General features: G+C 36.4%; 2 protein-coding genes across 5 annotated transcripts; one reads left to right on the top strand and one right to left on the bottom strand.

The window, feature by feature from the left end:
• Positions 1 to 64: 64 nt before the first annotated feature.
• On the bottom strand, positions 65 to 20,131 carry LOC138699466 (calcium-independent phospholipase A2-gamma-like). 4 transcript variants are annotated; one of them, XM_069825363.1, is made up of 9 exons: positions 19,904 to 20,131; positions 17,593 to 18,055; positions 17,360 to 17,497; positions 14,344 to 14,498; positions 11,150 to 11,268; positions 10,843 to 11,048; positions 8,153 to 8,344; positions 3,772 to 3,970; positions 65 to 348 (listed from the first exon to the last, which is right to left on the bottom strand). In XM_069825363.1, the coding sequence occupies exons 1-9, from the start codon at positions 19,957 to 19,959 to the stop codon at positions 92 to 94; spliced, it is 1,785 nt and encodes a 594-aa protein (XP_069681464.1). In that variant the 5' UTR covers positions 19,960 to 20,131; the 3' UTR covers positions 65 to 91. The 4 variants fall into 4 exon arrangements, with proteins under 4 accessions (XP_069681464.1, XP_069681465.1, XP_069681466.1 ...); XM_069825364.1 differs by lacking the exon at positions 19,904 to 20,131 and adding an exon at positions 19,281 to 19,555; XM_069825365.1 differs by lacking the exon at positions 19,904 to 20,131 and adding an exon at positions 19,332 to 19,555.
• A 226-nt stretch (positions 20,132 to 20,357) lies between these two features.
• On the top strand, positions 20,358 to 25,760 carry TBC1d7 (TBC1 domain family member 7). The gene has a single exon (XM_069825367.1). It carries the CDS (start codon positions 20,560 to 20,562, stop codon positions 21,490 to 21,492), a length of 933 nt encoding a protein of 310 aa, XP_069681468.1. The 5' UTR covers positions 20,358 to 20,559; the 3' UTR covers positions 21,493 to 25,760.
• Positions 25,761 to 27,985: the final 2,225 nt, after the last annotated feature.

The following is a 27,985-nucleotide window of genomic DNA, read 5'->3' as shown; positions in this document are numbered from 1 at the left end:
ATTGGCTCTATCACAGGAAACTAAAATTGGACATTTACCCACACATTTATTTCGGGACTTGACACGGTCCTTTCGCAATGAATGAGTGATTTTATTTTAATCCTAGTAGCTCTCTCTGAAGAGTGATCCAGTTGACGGCTCGCTGTGTTATAGTTGCTGGCTGCACCAATGCTTTGGCTGCTTCTTGAAACGTTTCTTCATTACGACGGTAATACATGACTGCATCTTGCTCCAGCTGGCCGATTTTGTCTGGTCTGATTTCATCCATTGTCACCATTTCAGTCACGTAAGGATTGAATCGGAAGTACACATTGTTAGGCAGTAGGTCATTAAGCATCGTGTGAACAGCTGTAATCAAATTGGAAAAACTTCGTTAAGACACGTGTATGGATTTTCTGGGAAGTGGTTTTCAAAATTTACAGGATTACAATAATCAGCATTGGATACGTGGAAGAAATCACCAAAGCAGCGGCGGAATTTCAGGGAGGCAAGGGAGGCTGTACCTCCCCTAATATTTTACCAGGACACAATATGGCAGTAATAATTTCAGCTGAATTAAGATCACAGACAAGTTACAGCAAATGACGAACATTTTTCCTTTTATATTAATTTTACTATTCACTACGACTAAAAGATGTACTGTAAGTTACGTAAAGTCGACCACATCCCGTTGGTGATGCCCGCTCACTATACTGTAGATAGTACAAATACTTCGTACTGAAAAATAACAGCGCTGTAACCTGTATAGTCGACATCTAGCAGCCAGCTGTGTCTATGTCAGAGCGGGAGAGAGGAGTCGGCTACATGACGCTACTCCCCAGTAACCATGACAACAGCAGTTCAACCAATAAGATAACTGGTTAGAAGAGTGTTTAAACTTGACTAGAACACGCGAGGGGAGCTGATTTGGAGACGTCCTACCCACTGCTGACAACTGTACTGCTTATAGTCACAGCTGTTTCGGCTGTATTGGGAAGCTCTCTCTCTTTCTCTCTTCTTGGTTTTAGAAAATTGAGTCACGTGTTGTTAGTTTTCTCTCCCTGCGTAAAAGTTTTCATTTATGTTGTTACATTTTCTCTTGTTTGCAGGTGTTCTTGTTATTTCATTCTTTTGTGTTACGAGATGTATTTACTTATACAGTATTTTAAATATATCGAGGGTTTAGAAACAAATGCAGATTTGCCTCTAGCTTCTTCTAGTAGCAGTTATTCAGTATGTTATGACCTATTTGATCGGTTTGCGAAGAAAGAGGAACGTCGAGTTAATTTTCTGTAAAATTAGACTATGTAATAGTAATGAGCAAGCCCCGGATTCTTAGGTTCGAATCAATTTTGTTGCTATCTCGTTACTCTCGAAATATTGCTTTTCTTTTTCGTTTTATGTAGCAAAGCGTAACATTCTTAAATTCAATATGACTTAAAAAGACCTAATTCGTAGGTTAGGACTTGATGTGTCCTAAAAAGAGAGGCAATCTTTACCAAGCTGTTGTAATATATTAACAGTATGTTGTTTATTTTTATTTTTTTCCCGTAAAATCATATAAATTCCTAAACATAAGATTTAAAATCCTAAAACATAAATTGGAAAACCTAATTTTAATTTCTTATAACCTATAACTTCTGTGCTTGGTAATGAGGTACGTCACAGGCCTCATATTTTTATATTCTCATCATTCACGTCTTGGCCTCCCCAACTTTCAAACCACCGTCCGCTACTGCACCAAAGTAAGAAACTGATGAAGAAATCCACTTTATCACTCTAAGATTAAATAGACCCCAACCAAGGACAGCAGTAGGACTTCTAATGGGTCACTGTGGTCTGAGCAAACATCTGCACATGATGGGAATCCTCAAGGAAAACTCTTTCTGCAGACTTTGTGGAAAAGAGAATGAAACACACAATCTTCAAATGTAAAGAATTAGTCAGGAGGAGGTATGAACATATGAACTTCTGGCAATTATTAACTCTGAGGAGGATCTTCCTGAAAAGAATCTCACGAACAGACTCTTGAACCTAATACAGGGTAAAGATTATTATTATGATCTGTTCAACTAGAACCAATAAAGATAGGAAATAATACAACAGACCTTCAAAGTTTCAGTGTTACGGAGTTGTCACCCGATCCTATATTTAAACATATCTGATCTAATCTAACATATTAACTATTAATTCTATTCTACACAGCCAATCTCCGATTAACTGTTAAATTATTTAACTTAATAAATAACGACTTTATTTGTATTAACATTTTAAATAACGATGTTATTGTTCCTGATTGCTAGTTTCGATGTTTTTTTTCATCATCTGCTGAATCCTAGTCTGAGTAGGATTCAGCAGATGATGAAAAAACATTGAAACTAGTCAATCAGGGACAATAACATTATTATTTAAAATGTTAATACAGTAAAGTCGTTATTTATTAATTTAAACTATTTAACAGTTAATCAGTGATTACACAAGTGTTAAAAGTGTGTATATAAGAATGAAAAATATCCAGTCTATTGCATACTATCTATCCAATCAATCCATCCATCCATCCATCCATCCATCCATACATCCCACAAAGGGGTAGGAATGGGGTGAAGGTAGAAAAATTATCTACCCAGATGTGCAGATATTACTACTTAAGGAAAAGTATGTGTTGAAATTTTAAATGAGTCTGGTTCTTGAAAAATTACACTGAGGTACATGCATTTATGTATGTCATATTAACCACGGTGTCTTATAAGACATTACCTGGTACCACAGAATATTTGACTCTACTGGGTGTTCATTTCAAATTGTGTCATGACGTCACTGTTGTGAGTCAGTGATTTGAAGTGAGTTTCAGCTTTTATGTCAGAGAAGTTGTCTATTAATCAAGGCGTTGAATCTGAACTTGAGAATGTGTACGGTATAACTTGAAAGTCGTAGCAACAGATGGCAGTCTGTATGGTCTGTGTGCTACCATAACCTCTTTCGAACTGTGTTTTGCGCGGGCAAGTCGTACACAGGGTATTTGTTATCATCGGTTGCATACGGCAACATTCCACAATACAAATCAAATGTCCCATGTCCATGTTGACCGTCGAAGTTAATGTCAACAAATACGTAAGTAATCGTCTTAACCCTCTCCCCATATCCCGACAGTAAGAAAAAAACTCACCTCAGTACGTGTTTCCAAACAGTTCACATTCCTGCCACTACAGGTGTTACCGTACGTATCGGTACGTACTCTTCAGAATGAACACCGTACTTGCTAGGCAACGTCTCTGGCACATAGGTAATATGGTTCTGTGGAAGTGTAGGAAGATTGAATTCTCTAGGCTCAACGACTAGCCACATGACGGCATACAGTGAGCCATGACACACTTTGAACTGAACACGCAGTATAGGCAAAGTACCTTATAAACAGATAGTTATTATAATATTCAAATATATTATTTATCCAATGTAGTATGTTAAATGCTTCTTACAAAAATTAAATTGTTTCATTACTTCTACGTGCGTGTCTGGAATACAGTACATACTGATGTCAGAACTTTTTTATTTACCTAATTTACAGAACTAAGAATAAAAATGTGGTGGTACTGAAAACCTTTCAATTTATGTTTCAACAGTAAGCTTAGCAACATATAATACACATGTGATTTGCAAATGAGTATGCTAAAGTTGTTTAACTGATACTGTTCTCAAAATTTCACTGAGAAATGTGAACCAATGTAAAGAAAAATAAATATTCCTGGAGCGATAAAATTTCAGACTTTTTCAAGCACAATTTAACCAACTCACCTTCTGTATCTGTTGCACTGTCAAGTATTTTGAAGAATTTCGTCTTCCAGGATGAAGAATTGACGTCCTCGCTGCGTATTGTTGGATTTGTTCGACCAGTACCTAAGGACACTACACACTGTATAGAGCAGCCAGGCCACAACTGTTTTGCCTCGTGGAGTGCCACAGCAGTAGGATTGTTCACTAAGAGACCGCCATCCTGAAATAAAGAAAATGTATTGTTATTGTTGACTAGTGTTGCCAAGGCAACTGCTGCTATAAATTTGTTGAATAATTTCGAAGGAAAAATTGTTCCGGGGCCAAGTATCGAACCCGGGAGCTTTAGTTAAATGGTAGAGCGTTGGTACGTTTAACCAAAGGTCCCGGGTTCGATACTCGGCCCTGGAACAATTTTTCCTTCGAAATTATTCAAATCAACTTTACACGGAGTTATACCTGAAAGCTTGATTTGCATAATACACGTCACTGTTCATTAACAGAAAACCACAATTTAAGTCACACAGAGTTAGTGTGCACTCAATGTTGGTTGCTTTGACAGTTGTCAGCCCACTTTGAGGTCTGTGGATACAGAGGAAAAATTGGATCGGTGTCTGGTAGAGTTCCCGGGTAGCTCAGTTGGTAGAGCGTTGGTACGTTTAACCAAAGGTCCCGGGTTCGATACTCGGCCCCGGAACAATTTTTCGTTCGAAATTATTCAAATCAACTTTACAGGGAGTTATACCTGAAAGCCTGATTTGTATAAGTTTGTTGTTATCAGTTTGTGGTTAAATTACAGGCCTATCAACTTTCATGCAATGCATGAGTCACCCGCAAATAGCTCATGACTTCTGCTCTCCCATATTGATATGATAATAAAGGTTTGCTTTCCAGAAATTGTGGATGTATAACATGGTAAAAACTGTAGACACTGAATATGGATAAAATCCACTGAAGAGTTATAACAAACTGCTGTCCACAAATAGATGGACGGACAGCATACCCAAACCATTATTTATTATTATTATTATTATTATTATTATTATTATTATTACTATTATTATTATTATTATTATTATTATTATTAGTGTTGTTTATTTAACAGTCCGAAGACAGATCTGAACCTCACAAGTTATACCAACAAGACACCACTTATGAGGCAACTAGGTTAGGAGATAATGGAGTGGGGTGGCCAGTCCCTTTCCCCCTCCATTGCATACATCCCCAATCAGCTACATATTATACTAAGCAGACTTCAGATGTATACAAAGAATTGGATACTTTAAAGTAGAAGGGTGCAAAGTGCCAAAATGAAACATTGGAGATAAGATAAAAAAATGTAGCTATAAGAATAATTGTACACATATTTGTGTTATGTTTTTTTTTTTTTAATGATAGAAAACAGCAATAGTACAGTGTTTACTCATTAATAATAGTGGTATGTAAAGCCATTTCTCCATATTTAATTATATAACACAGATTGTGAAAAGGGTTAAGTACAGTTGCAGTAGAATGGTGCAAAGTGCAATACCTATTTGTTCCTATTCTGGAGCAATTTTTACTCACAGATTTGCCTGTAGAACTGCCTATGCTCCTCATTTGGAAGATAGGAAGTCTTTGCTAGTAGATCCCCCTTCTTTTCTTCAGTAATTTCCCTATTTTATGCTTTAACTTGAAACAATGCTGATTGCACATCTTTCATGTTTCCCCCCCCCTTTTTAAGCACTTTAATGGTATGCACTGCTTCATTATCATGGGACTATTTCACAGAAACACTACCTGCTTTATTAACATCATACTGAATGCAACATGCCTTAGAAATATTCAAGTTCTTGATGGAAATTAGTTGATCAGCAACATATTGCATATTAAGGAAATATGACTCTAGCATTGAAACGGTTTGAAATGGTTTTACAACTTTAGAGTCTTGTACGATTTTAAGCAGGTGACTAGGAATGAAGGCTTTTGTCACTTTCTGTCGTTTTTCAATCAAAGCGAAATCAGAATCGCATTGCAAGAAACTGTGGCCGCTTGTTCTATGTGCTCAAATAAGCCCATGGCAACTAAAAAGAGACACATGAAAACCATTACCGGTACACGATTTTTGTTTTCAGCTGCACAGTTATCAGATTCTTCTTGTTTGTTATGTCCATATTCATCAGCTTTAGTACACACGAGGCAATCTCATTGGCACCTCTATTCGCGATGCTTTCATCCCACATACACATATAAGACTGCATTGTATCACATACACAAACTCCAAAGTTATAACGTGAAAGCTGAGATCTGTTAAACATTTCGCTGTGTGTAAGTTTGGGCACAAACGTGACCTGTTGAAGAATCCATTGCATTCTATGATGCAGCTCAAGAGGGTGCTTATTGTCTGAAACTGCATGGTGCTGGCAACGTAACATCTAATATCTTGCTTAAGAAACACAAGTAGATGTATCCTCTTTCATACATCATCCTCCGAGGTACATTGCACTTTTCTGCATAATAATTTCGTTTTCTATGATTTTAGCACTTTGCACCTTTCTACTTTAAAGTATCCAATTGTTCTTCCTCTGGCACATATCGTCAAGCGACATATACTGTCTGATAATACATGTACATATCAGCCAGAATCTCAATCAGAGGTATTTTATTATTATTATTATTATTATTATTATTATTATTATTATTATTATTATTATTATTATTATTATTATTATTATAAAACTACTTGAAGAAAGACGAGCAGCAGTGCAGAAATTTGAGTGCTCTTTACTGGGAGGCAAGAAACAAAATAGATTAAATGGTTCCAAAAGTGACCATTAGAAAACAACAACATTATAAAGCTACTTTTTTGTTATCTGGGATACTGAAAACACGGACTTGCACAAGAAATTCAAAATCATTTTTTTTTTTTGCAGCATCATATTTTCTCTAACGAGACAGCAACAATTGAAGGGGTGAAACTGAGACAGTCCAAAGCCACACTTTTAACAAAAATGGTTTTTGGTGCTAATTCACTTCTTATACATACGAGGCAGCTACTAGTAAACTATTATAAAAATTACTCAGCAAATGACGTAAGCATACACCGAAGAAATTGTGATACAACACCTAATAGCACTGGACTCTAAATCTTTAACACACTCTCCTGCAAAATTTTGTCTGTGGCTTAGGACTATATCATTTTCACTCCTTCAAATATTAATAAAAACATAATGTATAAGGCAGCTGTTTTTAATTAATTTTCTTCAAGGGCCATATAAAAATTTTACGGTTTAGATGTGGGCTAGAAAACTATGGATTTTCTAATGCAAACATTTTTACATATCTTTTGAACATATTTAATTGTCTGAAGACCATGTTAATGGGAGAAATAGACACGATGTTCACAGGGGATTTAATCTACATTGGAGTGTGAGAAACAGTGAATAATCTTAAACCATCTTAAAAGTGACTGTGTAACAATCTATTTCTGTGACAATTTTGTATACGACTGATTACAAAGAGGTTTGATCCATATTATGTAGGTTGACGCTAGAGATGGGATAAACTGTTCTTTTTAAGAAACAGTTTCGACTGTAACTGTTTCATGAACGAAACTGTTCCAAAATAACAGTTTCAAAGAAACAATTTCATAAGAATATGTTTACAACATCAGTGCCAAGTGTTCCAACTGTTTCAACCTCTCATCTGCTTCGGGAACATGTTTCAAGGTCCTTGAATCGTCTTTAAATCACCTGTTCAGTGTATTATGACGACGAAAGATAGTTTTCGTAGGTTACTGTTAAGGGTACAGTAAATAACTACAATTCAAAATAAATCTATTTTAGTAAAAATAACGCATATAACCCTAGGAGAGTTTAATAACGATGACATTAGTCGATGATATTTTTCGCGGTATATTAATAATTAACACTGTGTCAGGGCACTATGAACATATTCTCCATCAATGGACAGCTAATAATTAATATCAGATTTATTAGGGAATTTGATTCGTACAATTAAATTGCGCGATCCTACATAGGCTACTGTTGCACGAAGGCCGTATAGAACATGGATAATATAATATTATATCTACTTTCGATTGGAGGTCAATGATAGCGCTACACATGGCCTTTGCAGGCAACAAAGAAGAGGAAAATTGTTTAGAAACTGAACTATTTATCTGTTGGAACCATGTGGAACGTTGAAGTTATCACTGGAGCAGTGTAACACTCTTTGGAACAGGTTATATCACGAAACTGTTTCGATACGAAACAGTTTCAAATAAACTGTTCCAGCTTTTTTACCCATCTCTAGTTGACGCAAATACTGCCAAAATTCACTATTATAATTTCTTGTTATACTTTTAAGTATACTTCTACTACATCATAACATGTACCATAAGTGGAGGTAACAAAATGATACTAACCTGATGCAGCAACTCGCCTAATCTGCATTCCTCGAAGTACGATGGAGCTGCCGCTGATGCTCTCACAGCTTCCCACAGAGTGTAGTTGCTGCTTCCCATATAAGGTGACTGCACTTTGTAAGGTAAGGAGTAGTTTCTAAACACGTATGCCGACACTCTCGGCAAGTTAACAACGGCAGAGATCATGGACAACTACAACAACAATAATAAATATTACATATTATAATATGTTGCTATTACTAGTATGTTACGTTATTTATTTATATGCTACAGATTATCTTCAAGGAAGTAAAAATAAAATAATAAGACAAAAGCATTGAAGGAATGCCAGGTTACACAGTTCCTAAGTAAAGTGTTGTCCTTTCAATCATTTAAATCTAGGCACGTTGTATATAAGACAGTAATCAAGGAAGAGAAAAAGGAAATGAACAAATAAATGTGATATTATTTGAAAATGTTGTTTAACGCATTTTTATGTTTTGTGAAAGACAGTGCTAAATCAAATCTTATTGTAAGCTGATTTCACTATAACATAACAGTGATCATAGCTGATACTTCAATAATTATGAATGAAATTGTAAGATGTAAAGTTAAGCCATACCCAGTGAACTGAATTGTACCTGGGCTCCCATTAACATGAATATGATTGTTTGACAAAAATATAGGAAGTTATATAACAGAGCAGATTTTAACAGCTTACTTCTTGGATAGATTAAAACAAACAATTCTAATACCATGTTAGTCCCAAATGAATACTTTTCCCAGAAAATAAATCCTCTGAATGTTAACACTGTTTTACTCCATGACATTACGATTTTTATTCTTATCTTTAGAGAAACTGGTAAATAATTATTTATCCCTTTGCAGTTCTGAAATAAAATGGACGACTTTCTTGCAAATTAAATAAAGAGATTAACGTTTTTAGTTCGTTAAAAAATTTAAATATTAGTTTAATTAACGATGCTCGCAACTGCAGAGGTTATATCAGCATTGCCGATGTGCTGGAATTTCGTCCTGCAGGAGTTCTTTTATATGCCTGACATGAGCCTGTCATCGACCTGGGCCGGGATCGAACCCGCAACCTCGAGCACAGAAGGTTAGCACTATACCGATTACGCTACCAAGGTCGATTTAGTTCATTAATATAATGACTTTTTATCAACTATTAGGTTATTCAGCGTCAATGAGATTGGTAATAGCGAGATGGTATTTGCCGAGTTGAGGCAATATATAGACAGGTAAATCCCTCAGCCAAATGAGGTGGCTAAGATTAACACATATCATTATTTCCTGCAATTAGGAAGTCTGGCAACCCTGCTGCAGTGACTAAGGTACAGAATGTTGCTATTCAGACCCGAGTTCATGTGAATTCCTAGGTGAACCGGCGATGCGCTGTTGCCAACTACGCAGACCTTCAGCCAAATTTTCTAATTACCATGCACTTAATTACAAAATACATAATGGGATAGGTTTTCTTTTTATTTTAATGTATTCTATTGGTCTCCCCTTTCCCTGTAAATAGTACATTATGCAACGAGCGTATAATGATAGTAATTAAGAAGCGAGTATGGATATTTATGAAACGAGCGCAAGCGAGTTTCATAATTTTCATACGAGCTTCTTAATTACCATTATAGGCGAGTTTCATACGACTTTTTATGCTCGACCATATTTCTAACTTGATATTACCGGTATTCAGATTATACATTTTATTTGTATCTGACAAGATCGGAAGTGACCTTGTTCTAGGTCGTGAATTGTGAGATGTGCGCTGACGCGAAAGTATTGATTTTTTCCGAGGAACAATAATGTCATTGACCTTGACGTAGTCCCGTTAAACTTGATAATATTATAACCTTGATTACTGAATTCGACATTGAAAAACGAGATGACAAATTGAATTTATTTGAATATTATTTACAATTAACGCTAATTATTATAGTAACAGAACATAACCTTCTGCGACAGTATTGGATTTCCAGCCTCTGTGACTTTTCGCTAATTCTCTTTCGATTGCATATCCGAGAATAATCGATACTTGCGGTTTTATAACGGTACAAAGCTGACTTGTCATTGGCTGAACACATGTAAGCTGAGTTATCATTGGCTGAAGACCTGTACTTTAATGAGTAGGTGTACTTTAATGACATGCATTAAAGGACAGCTACCAGGTGTATAATTAGTACATTTCGGCATGATCGAGCATAAAATAAACTAAGATACTGAGCTGATCATCTAAGCTCTCTGATACATGGAGCAGTCAAGAGGCAATCCCTCCACCATGCTTGAGTACTGTTGGTCAATTACCAGTATCTTCGAATTATAAAGATGGTTAAAAGAAAAACCTCTACACCATAACGAAGAAGTATTCTACTGTTCCCTCAATCTGCATAGTTATACCACTTCCACCCTGTATATTTTTAATGTAAACTCAGGATTGGGCACCAGCTCATATGATTAGAAGCAGTTAGATGATCAACTTATATCTTGCCTTTTTTAAGAACATATTTAAAGAAAACAACAAAATTAGCAGTAACAGTTCAGTATTCTCTAGATGACTCACAAATGAGCATAAGTTGATCTCATTCAGTTGCTGTATTTGTAAATTAACATACTCTTTTTTTGCGCATCAACATGTTTGTCTATCATTTCGTGTACTGAGAAGTATTTAAAAATCATGCCAAACTTACTTTAGGCATTGAAGGGTCCCGTGCTGTCCTTATAAGTGGTGTCTCGCCAATATATTTCTTCAGCAGTTGTTCCCACATTACAGTGTCGTAGTATGAGTGGCTCCATACTAAGTTACTTGTACCCCAAAATGCACTCTGCGTAAATATTTTGGTACTCAATTCCTTGTACATGTCCGATAATTCTGACAGTGTTTTCTTTTGCGGCACTACAAGGAAAAAAACAGGCGAACTTTTAGAACCATGCTTACCGTATTATGCTACAAAAAATATGTAATGACTATTTCCATCAAATAAAATTAAAGCTTACCAAGAACAGACAGTAAAATAGCTCCCGTGCTTACACCACAGATGTAGTCAAACATCTCATAAATACGTTTGCCACTAAGTTCTTCAAGCTTTTTCAATAGTTCTATGGCAAGTACACCCCTGAAAATTAAATGAAGAAAAATATTGTATCAAATTAAATCTTCGTACTTCAGCAACAATTTCCAGTTCAATTCCTAAATGACAAAATTATAGTGAAATAGGAAATATTTATGGAGGAGTTTGCACCATGAAATATATATAGTCATCTTATATTACACCCTACATCATTTTAATTAGCTCTGATGAAGAAACTGCATGGAGCTTTATATTGCACTCCAGCTATCTTGCCTCTCTCTCTCTCTCTCTCTCTCTCTCTCTCTCTCTCTCTCTCTCTCTCTCCCCCTTTTTTTTTATTGTTTAATACTATTCCCCAATTATGTTTATTATTTTTTTGCAATTGTCTGTGTCAATTTCCTGATATATTTTTTTACACCTCTTCAATTAATGCTTATTAAGTCCACCACTTGAAGTAACAGCTTGCCTGATCGTGAAACAAGTGGGCTCGGGTTCAAATTTTGGTTGGGATTTTTTCAGACATTGGGATTGGACCTTGGAGTTTTTAGACTCATTTCGCCTTCATTTAAATTTAATTTAATTAAAATAAATAGTTACTGACAAGTTTTGAAATAAAAGACCAGTCAGTAGCTACATTAGTGTGACTTAAGGCGCATCTATACAGTTCAACTTTTCTTTCAATTTTAAGCATTCAAGTAATGCAGTAGTGTCAGAGTTGTAAGCTCCAATACTGGTTGTGGAGCTAGATCAGAGCTTGAACTTGCTTATGTCTGTGGAAACACCAGAGCACGCAACCAGTCTAGTGGAGCGCTCCGCTCCGTTTAGTCCCTGTCTGACATCGCTGATTAGTAACGCATACAATAGTGCACAAAAAGCATTCAATTGCTCATGTCTTTTTTCACTAAAAAAATTAGAGTGCATGTTACAACTGAAAGCTATTCATCACTGATTGGTATCTTGTGCGTTATTTCATTCAACAGTAGCATGCGGCGAGCAGTTGATTGATCTAGTAAAATGAACATTGTTTAGTTTTTTGATGATGGACTTTTAAATTGAAAATGGCGGCAAGAACGAGTGGCTTTATTAATCCTTATCGCAAATACGAGTGCCTATGAAGTGTTCAAACACAGTTTTGAGAATCAGTTAGACTCAATATTGGATTGATATTTAATATTTATTAATATGTACGAGGGGGATCCAGGAAATAATGACCGTTCGCGCATAACCACCACGCAGCTGACTCCCCTTCCTTGTTTGAAGGTCAACTGGCTTCCTTAACTTGTGTTCTCATAATGTTGTGAGTACTGGTTGCAACAAGTCGCCATTGTGCATTTTGTGTTACTTCAAAATGAACGACGTGATTGATAATCCCGCCGACTGTGAGGTGAGGAGTGTGATTCGATTTTTGAATGCCCGACATTTGAAACCTGCAGAAATTTACCGGCAATTGAAAGAAGTGTATGGTGATACTGTAATGAATGAAAGAAATGTGAGAAAATGGTGAGAAATGTTCAACAATGGGCGAACAAATGTCCACGATGAAACTCGACCCGGACACCTATCACTCATCACAGAAGACCTGAAGACTAGAGTGAACGACAGAATCTTGCAAGACAGGCGCACATCACTCGACGAATTGCATATTGCCTTTCCTGACATTTCTCGTTCTTTGCTTGGTGAAATTGTGTCGCAACATCTTGGCTACCACAAAATCTGTGCACGATGGGTTCCACGGCAACTGAGTGACCAACACAAAACTCAGAGAATGGCCTCAGTATGGACATTCTTGATGCGATATCACACAGATGGAGACGCCTTTCTTGATCAAATTGTGACTGGTGATGAGACCTGGGTGTCTCACAACACCCCAGAGACCAAGCGCCAATCACGTCAGTGGCATCATCCCTCATCACCCAAGAAACCGAGAAAATTCAAACAGACTCTCTCAACACAAAAAGTCATGGCTACTGTCTTTTGGGATCGCAAAGGTGTTCTTTTGCTGGATTTCATGCCAAAAGGCACTACAATCAATGCAAATCGTTATTGTGAGACTTTACGAAAACTACGGCAAGCCATCCAAAACAAGAGGCGAGGAATGCTTTCGAGAGGAGTTGTGCTTCTTCACGACAAAGCCCGCCCGCACACTGCTGCTTCAACTCGAGAATTGCTGGATCAATTCGGTTGGGAAATCTCTGATCATCCGCCCTATAGTCCAGACCTTGCTCCTAGCGATTTTCACCTTTTCACTAAGCTGAAAGACTTTCTGGATGGTACGCGTTTTGGAAGTGATGAAGAGTTGAAGAAGACAGTGAACACCTGGCTTAATGAACTGGCGGCAGAGGAGTATAACACGGGAATTCTAAAGCTAGTGAACAGATACGACAAATGTTTAAATGTAGGTGGTGATTATGTAGAGAAGTAAAGGAAGCTTCAGTTATGTAACAGACTTTGTTTTTTCAAATAAATATATATATTTTTTTAATCATTACAACAAAACGGTCGTTATTTCCTGGATCCCCCTCGTATATGTATGAGAAGATGACACTCAACAAAGCACACTATGCAGACACAAAATCTGCATACATCTTAATTGAATGTGCATTTTCAACATGATTCTTTCAAAATTCTTCCCAAACTGCATGCGTACACACACGGAAAATTGAACCATGCAGATGCAGCTTTACACTTTTTTTCAGGACATCCATTATTTTACCTCACGTGCCTAATAAATTTTTTGCGTCACTTATCCAATATCATAAGTATATTTCAGTGAATATGATGATGAGGCATTGTCACAACACTAGGAAATCTAACAATGGAGAAACGGATCACAAGGACTGAAGAATGAATATAAAAATAAGAGTCAAACAGCAAACATGGAGTTGTATCTTTCACCACAACTGGCTGCCACTTTCAAACCAAACGGCACGTATTATTTATACCAGAGAGGAAGTATTGCTTGCTTATTTATATTTAGCTTTTAGTACCTAAAAATCCGGTCCCTAATTATAAGCTGAGAAGTTGTAAATCACTTCTCTACTACCTCTGAGTGTATCACGAAGTCCGGCATGGAGATTTTGTCTTGATTTAACTATAAGTGTGGAATAAAAGAATTCTTACCTTATTCCTCCCCCATCAATAGCGAGAATTCTAATTCCTCTCCCAGGTAAAGGATCAACGTGACCAAGCACTGCTAATGTTTCACGCAAAACAGATAGTATGCAGTCATCATCTGTTTCTCTACGCAGCCGAAGTAAGAGGCGAATTACTCCTTCCTGTCACAAAAATAAATGCAGAATACATAGATACAATTGAAATGTGATTAAAGTCATTGCGACTAACAGTAGTTTCTTTTTCTTTGCCAAATCACATACAAGTATATTCTTGATGAATGACTAACAATGGTATGATTTCGACCATTGCTCCATCGCTATAGTAGAACTGCAAGGAGAACAGCTTTGGCACAGTTCTTGGCATTGTTGTAAGCATCATATAAAACTGCTGTAAACTTTAATTGTCTATATTATTATATTATTACGATGTACCGAAGTACATATGATATTTCCATGCAGAAATTCTGCGTCATCATATGATGAAGGATGAATGGAACGGAGAAAAATTCTCTCTGGGCACCGGGATTTGAACCCGGGTTTTCAGCTCTACGTGCTGATGCTCTATCCACTAAGTCACACCGAATTCCTATCCCGATGCCAGATTGAATTCTCTCAGTTCAAGTTCCACCTCTTAGGTTCCCAACCCTATGCACTGCGTCAGAGATGTATGACAGAGGCACAATGTCCAACACAATATGTGCAGAGGTGCACTCATCATGAGTGACTAAGTGGCCGGGATCCGACAGAATAAGCACAGTCTTAAATCACTAAGTGATTATTTTTCGCATATCACATATTATTACTATGTACCAAAGTACATATATTTCCATGCAGAAATTCTGCGTCAACATATGATGAAGGATGAGTGGAACGGAGAAAAATTCTCTCCGGCACCGGAATTTGAACCCGGGTTTTCAGCTCTACGTGCTGACGCTCTATCCACTAAGTCACACCGAATTCCTATCCCGATGCCGGATTGAATCCTCTCAGTTCAAGTTCCACCTCTTAGGTTCCCAACCCTATGCACTGCGTCATAGATGTATGACAGTAGCACAATGTCCAACATAATATGTGCAGAGGTGCACTCATTATGAGTGACTAAGTGGCCGGGACACAACAGAATAAGCGCCATCTTAAATCTTAAATCACTAACTTAAGTGATTATTTTTCGCATATCACATATTATTACTATGTACCAAAGTACATATATTTCCATGCAGAAATTCTGCGTCATCATATGATGAAGGATGAGTGGGACAGAGAAAAATTCTCTCCGGCACCGGGATTGAGCATCAGCACATAGAGCTGAAAGCCCAGGTTCAAATCCCGGTGCCGGAGAGAATTTTTCTCCATTTCACTCAGCTTTCATCATATTAATTGTCTAGTCGTACTTACACCTAACATGTACTGGCGAACTAGACCACATTATAAATAATATTTGAAAGATTAATTATGTATTTGGTCACTAAAGGTGTAACTTTTTAGATTATATTTTTTTGTATTTTTACTGGAAATGAAATTCTCAACTTCTGTCTCACATTCAAACACTATATCTACAAGAAGAGTATGTGTCCTTTTTCCACAGATTAATTTTATTCATAAAATATCTTGACAGGAAGAAGATCAAACTTTCATTCTAGTATTGAAAATGAATAGGCCTACAAACACAAAGGCAACAATATGGAAATATGTTAGGTACATGGGATGTGGAGTTGGCAGAGAGTGGTTGGCATGTCGCACATGTGAGTTGCACTCGACCACCGACAGTGACAATTCTGTGATCATTCTGTGCGTGATACCGACCACACACACCGACAGATGTCGACAGCGACTTCAGTTTGTGATCCGTGTGAGTTACTATCTGTTTCCATTACTAATTCCTGACTGCCCACAGCACAACCATACATAACTACAAAATAATCGCAAAGTTGTCGTCCATGTGAGTTGAGCTTAAATGTACATGAATTTTTATTTCGAAATATAATTAACTGAAATTGTTAATGCATCAGTTATACACCTGTCATCCTGTGTATCAGCCAGACAGGCTATCTCTACATCATTGTCCCCCTACTTTGCAGATTTATGTGTAAAGTTGTGTAATTCCATAATCCTTGTATGTTGATCAATAGACAGAGAGTTAAGGTACTGTCACACATTGCTACTTTTGCAGAGCAACTTTTGTACTGCAGCTGCAAAAGTTGCGTGTCATGTTCACACGTAAGCCAAAAGTAGCGCGCTGCACGCTACTTTTTGTGCTGCGCAACCCGAGTGCTGCAAAAGTTGCAACTGGAGGTTGCGAGTCTTCACACACAAGGCGCTACTTTTGCAGCCGCAGTCATGCTGCAGGTTTCCATCTCCGTGTTGACTTCTCAATATACATTTTGTGGTTACGTTCGCATTATTAAGAAACTCATGCGAAAGCTTCCTTATCTATTTGCTTTTCTGTCGTATCTAGTATTCAGAAATTGACATTATTTTTACTATAAAGCTTTTAAAAACGTTTATATACTTAAATGATAACCAACAGTATATTCACGTAATCAATGTTGGCAACCCTCCTGTTTGGAACTACGCTACGGAAAATTTAAAAAATGAATTATATCGTCAGTAATTATGCTCAGACTGTGTTGTGCATTTAATAACTGTTACAAATAATTTAACATTAAAATATATCCAAACAATAAAAGTATCATTGGCACATTTGGGTGGTAACACTGGTTGCAACCGCAGCAAAAGTTTCAACAAAACCGATATAAAAAATGCTGCAGCTGCAACCCTGAGAATCCTGTTCACACGTCGCTACTTTTAAGCTGTGCGCAGCATGGAAAAGTAGCGGGCAGCAGGTTCGGCAGCCGCTACTTTTCAGGTTGCACCGTTGTTCACACGTCACAGTACAAGAGTTGTGCAGTTTTTTGTACTGCAGCGCTGCAAAAGTAGCGACATGTGACTGTACCTTTAGTCTTACATAACAGATGAATAAATGGAAATACCTTTAACTTTACAGTCTATTACAAGACTCTTACCTTCGTGGCAAGGTGTCTTGCTTCTGGATACTGATTCAGATGGCTAGCTAGATCTTCCAAACGTTTTAACCTTGAGAGATTACTCTCAGCACACGCCACTGACGATATAACATGTCTTGTTCTGGAATTGATGCTAATCTACAAGTATAAAGCATAATAATTGTATTTATCGTCAACGAGTAGTAGCTATGCAGTAGGATAGCACACTATGCAGTAACTAATTTTCAACATACCTTTGACACAACTTCCTTTCCTGATTTCTGTCTGGGTAATGATTCTTCAGAGGTTTCATTTTGATTTAAATTGTTTTTTAACTTCAAACCTGTTAATACTTGTGGTAAACCGTAACCTTTATCATCCTTTGTTTCAAGCGGTTTTGGAAGAGAACTAGAACTTTCTTTATCATGTTTTATTTGTTTATCAATAGAAGTGGTTTCTGAATCAAAATTTCTTTTCGGCTCTGATTCTACTGATCCATACAATGTAGGTAACTTTTGCAATAACGAAACCCATTCTTTATTCAGAATAAAGAAAACCCCCTTTTCATTAGAAGATTTTGATACATATTCTCGTAATTGATTTAGTAGCTTCCAATGACTGATAGACATGTTCTTAAGAGAAGAACCTCCAACTGACATTCTTTCACTCTCCTCCGAAACTGCTCTATTTGAGTGGGCACTTGGTGTAGAAAAACATCTGAAAATAAAGTAAATTGTTTTTGAGCTGCAAATTCACAAATCACAAAGCATGTCAATTTTGTATTATAAATAGAGAACGCACACAAATGTGTACGAGTAGTTGGTATTCACTAATATTTAGCATTATCGAGAGTGGGCAGAATCCCGTTTTAAAGGGTGTACCCAATTTTTCTGTGACTACTTTCGTTGTCTCTATAAAATGTATGTGTTCCTTTTTAAGTTGTCTTTATGGTTAGAGTAGATTGCACAAAATGCTACACAAACAAATGCAGTTATTTACTTTGCAACTTCATGTTGACAAAAAGTGCACCAAAGAGTGACAGACAATTCAACACAGTTCAGTCCACAATGCAATTTTGGAAGACATTTGAAATAAAAGACATTTACTAGAAATTATTTCTACAACAGAAAATCTTGCAGATGACATAATGACATCTGAAGAGGACAAAGACAACAAACAAAACTAAATTTCACAAACTACGAATGAAACATCCGAATTAACTGATGAAAACAAGAACGAAAGTTCAAATAGAAAAATGTACTGAGACTACAACTACTGAGGAACGTTTTGAGATCTCCTGCATTATAGTCACACTTGAATCCAGAAAAAAAAAACGCTTAAAAAGATTGAGAAATAAATTCCTGGTACACGCGAAGAGACTCGCACAGCAAATCTTGGAATGAGTGATCAGACGATTTGAAGAATGGCTCAAAGATGGTGAAATTGAGATCAATGTAATGCATTGTATGTTAGAGGTTAAAATAATTACTGTAAGACTTATTACTTTGTTTTAGTCTACATTTTATACCTGAATACCTACGTATACACTAGGCCTAAATAAGACAAAAAAATTCAAGCTACTCGATTTCAAGAAATGCAAAATTTCAACATATAAATAACGAATCGTTTTATTGTAACAGTTCACCAATAACCTTTAGCATATCATTTAACTTAGCAGTGTTTCCCTATTTAAACATTAAACAATTAAAGGTAAACAATATATCATATGACTAATAATAAAGAGAGACATACGCACATTCGTGCAGATAAGTTTCTCTTGCTTCAAGTCAATCATCTGGTGCACCTAAAGAAATTATATCTATCGCAATGTTTGTTACACAGAAGACATACACAATTTTCTTCTGGAGAGTGGAATATATATGTATATGACTAATCACAACACTTAAAACACAGGGTCACAATCATTTAAAATAATGCTTACTTTATTATACAATACGTATATTCGCATGCCTCTCTTTAACCTTACACGTACCAACTTCTATTGACACAATTAATGTTGTTCGGCTCAAGAATAAACATAATTAAGACAATAATTATGCTTTCGCACTAAAGTTCTCTTAGGGAAAAACAGAATTAGACATTCTGCGTATCACTCAAACTAATACAAAAATTACGGAGTTCGTCAGGTCTGTTGCCTTTGACAGAAATAGCAACATGAATCGTCATACCGACCAATCGCGAAGGTGCAATCTGACGTCTATTCTGCGAATGGTGTTGTGATCTATGACGTAAACCGATCAGGCCATTTCAGGTCTGCCAACATCACTTATAACATTACGAATTCCTAGTTCTTTGTTTACAACAAATTACTTAAATTTCATTTAAAATAGGTAACGCATAGTAATTTGCAGTAATACAAATGCTATAATATGATAAAAGTAAGTTTCATTTAACGCATTATGAAAATATATTGTCACTTGTTACAATGATGAAATCAAAACGTGAAATTGTTCAAATTTTAGGCCTACTCTTCATATTTTTGAGGATTTGAGAATGCTATAAATGTTGCATGATATAATGAAAATCATATAATATTATATTTACCTTTTAGTGACACAGATACACCTGTGACAGCGATTGAGACTTTTGCTGAGTGACATTAACAACGTACAAATCTAAACTCCAAGCGTCGATAACTTGTGTCTTCTCTCCTTTCTTCTTCGAACGCAGGACTGTTTATGATTCTGCGGTGCTCACAGTATTTAACTAGACAAGCCTTCTGTCAATAACAACAGCGAATAACAGTGTAAAAGCCAACATCGTACTACTCCTACATACATAACTCCTCCCGAGACCTTGAATGAATTTTCAAAACAACGTGTGACGTCGATATTACACGCATAACTTGTACGTATTTTAAGCAGTTATGTCGTAGTGGGGGTATGTGTAAGCAACGTCGTTTCTTAATAAATACGCATTTGGTGTCATAGTCTATTGTGCAATTTGATAATGCATAATTTGATTCATCATATCACCATATCAGTTGATAAAAATTAATCACACTTTAGGTACTTTTACCTGATGTGTCGCCGAATAATTTCATAGCTAACGCTTTTACGTACTTATGATTCACCGTAAGTACTTGTAATAAAATTAAAATACAATAAGATTAAGTTTGTTATAATGTTTATACTGGTCAGAAATTATTTTCAATAAGCCCGCCGCAGTTTTCTTTTGTTCTGTTTGTCACTCACTGGAATATGGCGACTGACGAACGTAACTTTCGCTCGTCTTACTACGAAAAAGTAGGATTTAGAAGTGTCGAGGAAAAGAAATCGCTGGAAATTCTACTGAAGGATAATAAGACGTTAGATAAAGTAAAGTTACAACAATTCTGCTTGAGATTTACAGTGCCTGGTATATACAGGAACTTAGTATGGAAAGTTTTGCTAGATGTAGTGCCAATACATGTTGATAGCCACAAGTTTGTAATGCAACAAAGAGAACAGGAATGTAATGATTTGGTATATTATTTGAAGTTTATGAGAATTGTTGACGACCATACACCCAAACCACAGTTATTTCTGTTGATGTGGTTATTGGAAACTGGAAAACTGAAATATGACTGGACCACACAGATGGACAATCACCTTTATCAAAGTTTGTGTTCCATATCGCAGTCTCTTTTAAATGTATTTGAAAGTGATGTGGATATATATTGGATTTCAAAAGGATTTTTCCAATTCGTTGACAAATTCTACAATGATGTACCAAAGTTAATAGAATATACAAGAAACTTGTTAGAAAAAGAGGATCAGGTTCTCTTTAACCATCTTCTCGACATTGGTGCTCTCAATGCCATTCCATTACAAAATTGGCTTTGTTCATGTTTTGCTGGAGTAATAAGTGAATCGTCATTAGGAAAGATATGGGACAAATTGACTGGCGGTTCGTGCAAGATTCTTGTTTTTGTTGCTGTTGTTATATTAATTACATTAAGACGACATTTACTTAAGTGTTTGATGACTGAAAATGTCTTGAAGTGTTTGAACACTATAGCAGAAGAAATGGCAGAGGTTATAGTGAACAAGGCTATTGAAATGTGGCAACAATATGGAAGTCTCCTGACTCCAGGAACAGGTCCAGATAGTCTAAAAACTCATTTACCAGTTAGTCGACCCAAACCTGTGTAGTAGGGTTGCCAGAACTTAGAAATACTAAAGATTGACACCATTTTTCGGCGTTAGATCTATTGATATTCATTCAGAAAGGCGAGAGAAGGTTGTATCCTCCTTTCATGAAGGTACGAGTAGTAAAACTACTCCAACGGACTTCAGATACAGGCTACATTTAATTTAAGTTTTGTACCGGTAATGTTAAGATTATTATGAAACATGAATGTTACTGTTTATTTAAAATCTTGTATTTGCGAAGTTTATGAATATTCCTACATTTCGCACTTTCGATTCTTTTCTAGTATTTAATAATAATTTTGAATCAACAAAAGCCACCCTAAATAAGGGTTTGATAGATCGGCCTACTAATCAATTCACAATGAACAATGATTAAAAACAATTAAACTCTTGGCAAGACAATCCGTAATTTGCCTTTTGAAAAAAAAATATGAGATGCTTAATGATTTGAAAATTATTCTACCATTTTTGCTCGGTTTTCATCTTGGAATTTTGAATTCGGACACAGTCTGTAACAAGTTAAAACATTAAGATCTGCTAGGATATCTCAAAGAAAACAAAGAGGAATAAGAGCTTATTATTGACAAACTCAAACCACACTTCCAAGACAGTGTTCTATGGTTTTCTGAAGTAAATAATTTGTACTTAAAGTATTTAACAGAAGTAATTAATTATAATTATAAGAGTTCGAAGTAATTGATGCAACGAACCTATAAAATTATTCATTTTTTCGTTTCAGTAGACTGTATCGCAACTTAATTATCACAATAAAGAGCTCTGTAATTAGACACTTTCTTATTTTAGTTTTTCATAACTTGCTTAAACAATACTCCAGCACTTTAAAAAACCAATATAGTAGGCTAATGGATAAATAAAATTAATCTACGAAAAATGTTTTAAGAATTTTAAGTGTATTTACTCGTGCCAGAAAATAGCCTCCAAATCCTTTTTACTGTTGGAATTCAAAGAGTCCATTCTGGGGCACATAGTGCATAAAGCAGCCCATTTCATATCGCCCCTGTTATGTAAAAAGGGTCCAAGTGATTTTTCTAAAAAAAATTAAATATACGGTACTAAAAACTATCAGTAAACTTTAAACCCTGAAACATGTCATTGCAACTAAAAATAGTCGTTATTTTGTATTAATGTAAGTCTGATAGTTCAATGGTTGATTTACAATAAAGAGAGAAGTTCGGCTCAGATAAGTTTCTTGCTCATACTGTAAATTAAAGATTTGTTGGTTGTCCCCTTTTTACAAAAGAGGGGTGATATGAAGCCATTCGAAAAACCAATTATTTAGGCAGGCGCTTTTCTTTGTTGAATTAATTCATATGTTTCAACAACAATGTTAATACACCATCTGCTTGAATGCATCTGATGGCTGCTTATACTGCCTGCTCATAAGACCATTCTAACAATCAGCATATTCCGAATCTCACCAGTCCGGTGGACAACAATGACGTCACGCTGCAGCGAAATAGGAACAAAACTGCTGGAAGGATCGATGGCTGTCATGGCGACTGTATGAGTTGTTGTCTGTGCTATGCTAGCAAAATTTTGCGAAATTTCCATAATGCCATCTCGTTCAAAGAAAAGAGAGCATAAACAATTTATTTCTTGAACCGGTAGTAATAACTGGTCCGTTGACATGTTTGCTCATAAGCCATTAATAATAATAATAGAAAATGCGCACAAGTGTGCAGAATAGTTAGTCTATACTGAGTTCAGTCACTGTTTTGGTATTCTTCTTGCAGTTCAGAACGTGATATTTGCCACATTTTTCACCACACAGTTTGCATATGCAGTTTTCAGATACTTCATGGAACCTATCTATGTTGCACACTTTATGGTGGAATCCGTGTACCGCCAGTCTGGTAACAACGTTCCTCATTTGCTGATTAGCTCCTTCCCAGCTTCTGTTGGTCATGGCACTGGTGGTGTAAAATTCCTCTTCTACTTCCTTCCTCTTCTGCAGGATCTCGATTAGTAGATTCTCGTAGGCCCCGTAGTTGGCAGCAGCAGCGAGTGTCGTAGGTCTTCAATCAGGTAGGGTTCTCTGGTGAGCAGGTATGTGAGTCTGGACGGTGTGTATTTCGACACACTGAGCACCTTCTTTAAGTAGGTTGCCTTGACGTTCTCCCAGATTTTGAGGTCTCTCTTTTTCAGGCGCTCCCATATTATATGTATTCCATACGTCGGTATGGGTACTATTTTTGCCTTAAATATTTTCATCGCCGTGTCAAGGGTGAGTGACTATGTGGTTTACGTCATTCATTGCTCTAATTGCCGAGATCGCCTTTTGTTTGATGTGCATGTTTGAACGTTGTTCCAGAAGTTTGGAAAGTTACCCCAAGGTACTTGTACGAATTAATGATTTGTAACCTCCCGTCTCCAATCTGCATTATGTCTTTCTCTGATACTCGGCCACCTTTCCTGAATATCATCTGCGCGGTTTTTTCTTTGTTGATGAGTCCATTTGTCTCGGCCCACTTTTGCAGATTATGTAGGCATTCCTGTACGTCTTCTGGCTTGCCGGAGGCTAATACCATATCATCTGCATATATATAAATTCTGGTGGAGTTGCTGTGGCTTATGGTGTTTCTTATTACATCCGCGGTTGCAAGGTTGAAGAGCAGGGAGCTAAGAGGATTAACATATTGTTTTTACGTTGTGCTCACTACAAACAATACAGCAGAACTAAAGCAGAATACACCGCCATGACACAACAGTGCACGATGTCATTCATCTAATTCCCGCCCTATACAAGAACCAAACAGATACACTGATGGCGGCTGATGGAGACTGCCACTACCTCTGCAAGCTGATGGCACCGGTGCGACACCGGTGGAGCATCAGTGACTCCATCTGTGAAATTCGGAACACCGTGATGTCATCAGATTGCTCAGCGCTGAGATTCGGAATACGCTCAATGCTTTCACTGAAATGATAGGTGGCAGCACCAAATATACTGTATTCATCTGTATGTCTGCTCCAGACTATGGGGCGGGGGGGGGGGAGAAACGTTGTTCTATTTTGTGCCAGTGTGACATACTGAAATGTGTTCAGAATAACAACCGTCAGAAACTCTTGTGGATAAATTCGTGAAACCTTTACTTAAAAATGTAGGGAAGTACCACACATAAAAAGTTTTCCAGTTTTCTTGTTCTTTCAAGAGCAAAGAATGTAATGGATTTACGAAGAAGAAGAAGAAGAAGCTATTAGGGTCGCGAAACAAAGTAATATTTTAATCACATACTACAAACATAAAGCATAGGACCTATATCAACGAGAGACTTTACTGGCCGTTAGGAGCTGCCATCTAGCGACAATTTTTTTCTATTCATGTTATATGTATGACAATTGAATGAGCAGACAGTATATAAATAAATATAAATTTAGCTTCCATTATGAAAAGGTTGCCAGATTTGACAAAGCGTATTACATATAATTTGGAAACACACCTAAAAGGTAAAATGATACACATTAGAAACGGTTAGGGAATCAGATATGCAAAATGTCAGAAAAATTTATACCTAAGTAGCGTTTGTGCTCATTTGCAGTTAAGAAAGGGGGGATATTATCAGATAGGTTAGAATGATTTGAATGCCGCGAGAAAAATAATAATAATACGGAGTGATTGGCATTGGATGCAGACAGTGATATAGTAATTCCGAACAACATGATTTGTCTATATTGTATTGTCTGTATATGTCAAAGCACAGTTTCATGGAATATTATAACATGTATAAGTTTATTGTGACATGTTACATTAAGTTAGACTTGAAACAGAATTGAGACTAAATATGTGGAAGTTTTTAAAAGTCTGCTGTAACCAATTCAGTTGTGCAGTTTGTGATATTTCAAGGGAAAATAGTTCGCGTACTGAATAATAGCCTGTATAAACATCTAAAGTTAATTGTTTGTTAAATGTATGGACCATGTTGTCATTCAGTAATTTTCAGTATAAAGAAACTTATAATCATGTGATATTTGGTGCATGTTATGTTTTAACATACTTCAGGACATGCTTATTCATTCCATAAATTACAAACAAAATTTGTTCTTGACAGAACACGTGGAAATGATACATTTGCCACAATTGTATCAATAGACCTTACTAATTGTCAAGGAGTGAATTAATCTACAATGGATAAGCATCTTCACATATTTCACTGTTATCTTAAGCTGAAAATAGCTGTACTCACTGAAAATTTCTGACTGACTGTTGTACTGTGAATAAATCTCTACTAGAACTTTCCCAAGTTGTATATTCCATGCGTTATTTCATATTTATTTTCAGAGGTTGCAGTAAATTCAATTGCACTATTAAATATAAGTACAATGAATCCTTTAATCCATCATATTTGAAAACTTTCTGTGGTCTCAAACTCTTGCAGATTTTCTGTTGCTACTATAACATAGACAGTTGGTAAGTTCACATTTTGCTGTCTGAACTGATTTGAAAATCGGAAGTTAGAGGTAAGTAAATGCAGAGATGTTTTGAAGATTTACAATTGCTGTGAAGGAAAACATCTACAAAGAATTTTTTTTTTATTAATAAAGATTAAATCCTCTCACTATACCTTTTGGCACCAGAAAAGTAGGGAGACCTCATCTAAGATGGCTGGATAAAGTGTAGAAGGATAAATAATGGCAGCAGGTGTTAGAAGATTGAAAACAAAGGTGTTAGATCGAAGGACATGGAAAAGCATCGTTGGGGCGGTCAAGCCTGGAACCCGGCTGTAGAACCGAAGAAGAAAGACTAAATTAAACGCAGAATAAATATGGAAAATGTCTGCTATTATTTGGTTAAGAAGTTTTTGTATCTAGTTTGCTTTCAAAAAATCTTAAAGTTGTAATTTATAAAACTGTTATATTACCAGTTCTGCATGGTTGTGAAACTATGACTTGAGAGAGAAACAGAGGTTAAGGGTATTCGAGAATAAGGTACTTAGGAAAATATTTGTGGCTAAGAGGGATGAAATTACAGGAGAATGGAGAAAGTTACATAACACAGAACTGCAAGCATTGTATTCTTCATCTAGCATAATTAGGAACATAAATCCAGACATTTGAGATGGGCAGGGCATGTAGCATGTATGAATCCAGAAATGTATAGTGTGTTAGTTGGGAGTGCCAGGACGTAGATAGAAGGATAATATTAAAATGAATTTGAGAGAGTTGGGGTATGATGCTAGGGACTGGATTAATCTTTCTGAGGATAGGGACCAATGGTGGGCTCATGTGAAGACGGCAATGAACTTCTGGGTTCTCTAAATGCCATTTGTAAGTGATGCTTAATTTCCCTCTCCAGCCAGCAGTCATTTCTGATCACCAGACAGGATACTGTATTAGCTTTGTTTGCAAATGTGATATTCTCTGACTTCACTGATTCTTGCTTCAGACTCTGAATATATGTCCAAGTGGAATCTCAACCCTATTTGCGTTCTATTCCTAGATCCTGTATATTTACTGTATTGGCCCGAATCTAATAAAACTTTTTTTTTTTTTGCATAAAAGCAGTGCCGCGAAAACCAGACTCGTATTATAATCGAGGCCTAAGCCATTTCAAGTGTGAAAGAAAGAAGTCTACTTATATGTCATGCAGACTGTATTATCAACATATCGTGCAGCGTCTTCTTCCGTGATGCATACAGGACTGGACCTGCTGCTCTGTCAAGGTCACACATTCAATCTGATCTACCCTTTTCCGATTTTTGTTTCTGTACCATTACCATATTCTCTCTCATACATTGGTTAAATTTATTTTAACGTGTTTAAAGTTTGTTTGGAGGTTTAGTAAATTCATGTAAAATACGAAAACAAAATTCTATAAATAATTATAGATGACTGCACAAAGATGCAGTGCGCGCTATTTATTCAGCATTCACAATCTAACCACCAATGAGATACTGCATTGGATAGTAATGAGGGATTTGAAAGAAATTACGGTACTACAGGAGATAAAGGTACAATTTATTAGTTTTCTTTCATTCTATAATATTTTTAATGTGTAGAAAGTGTAAGGTGGAAAAATTCAAATATCTGGGAGCAACAGTAGCAAATATAAATGACACTTGGAAGGAAATTAAACACAGAATAAATATGGGAAATTCGTGTTATTATTCGATTGAGAAGCTTTTATCATTCAGTCTGCTGTCAAAAAATCTGAAAGTTAGAATTTATAAAACAGTTATATTACCGGTTGTTCTGTATGGCTGTGAAACTTGGACTCTCACTTTGAGAGAGGAACATAAGTTAAGGGTGTTTGAGAATAAGGTGCTTAGGAAAATATTTGGGGCTAAGAGGGATGAAGTTACAGGAGAATGGAGAAAGTTACACAACACAGAACTGCACGCATTGTATTCTTCACCTGACATAATTAGGAACATTAAATCCAGACGTTTGAGATGGGCAGGGCATGTAGCACGTACGGGCAAATCTAGAAATGCATATAGTGTGTTAGTTGGGAGGCAGGAGGGAAAAAGACTTT

Source organism: Periplaneta americana, chromosome 5, assembly GCF_040183065.1.
Source record: "Periplaneta americana isolate PAMFEO1 chromosome 5, P.americana_PAMFEO1_priV1, whole genome shotgun sequence".
Taxonomy (NCBI): Eukaryota; Metazoa; Arthropoda; class Insecta; order Blattodea; family Blattidae; genus Periplaneta; species Periplaneta americana.
Note: the sequence above shows the minus strand (reverse complement) of the source record. Positions and strands in the feature narration are given on the sequence as shown.

What these genes read in the sequence shown, in the direction of transcription:
- LOC138699466 (XM_069825363.1), bottom strand. Translation starts at nt 19,959, where the DNA reads ATGTCACTCAGCAAAAGTCTCAATCGCTGTCACAGGTGTATCTGTGTC. An exon ending in TGTATCTGTGTCACTAAAAG is followed by an intron (nt 18,056 to 19,903) that starts GTAAATATAATA and finishes CTTTATTTTCAG; the next exon opens with ATGTTTTTCTACACCAAGTG. An exon ending in CAGTGCAACAGATACAGAAG is followed by an intron (nt 349 to 3,771) that starts GTGAGTTGGTTA and finishes ATTTGATTACAG; the next exon opens with CTGTTCACACGATGCTTAAT.
- TBC1d7 (XM_069825367.1), top strand. Translation starts at nt 20,560, where the DNA reads ATGGCGACTGACGAACGTAACTTTCGCTCGTCTTACTACGAAAAAGTA.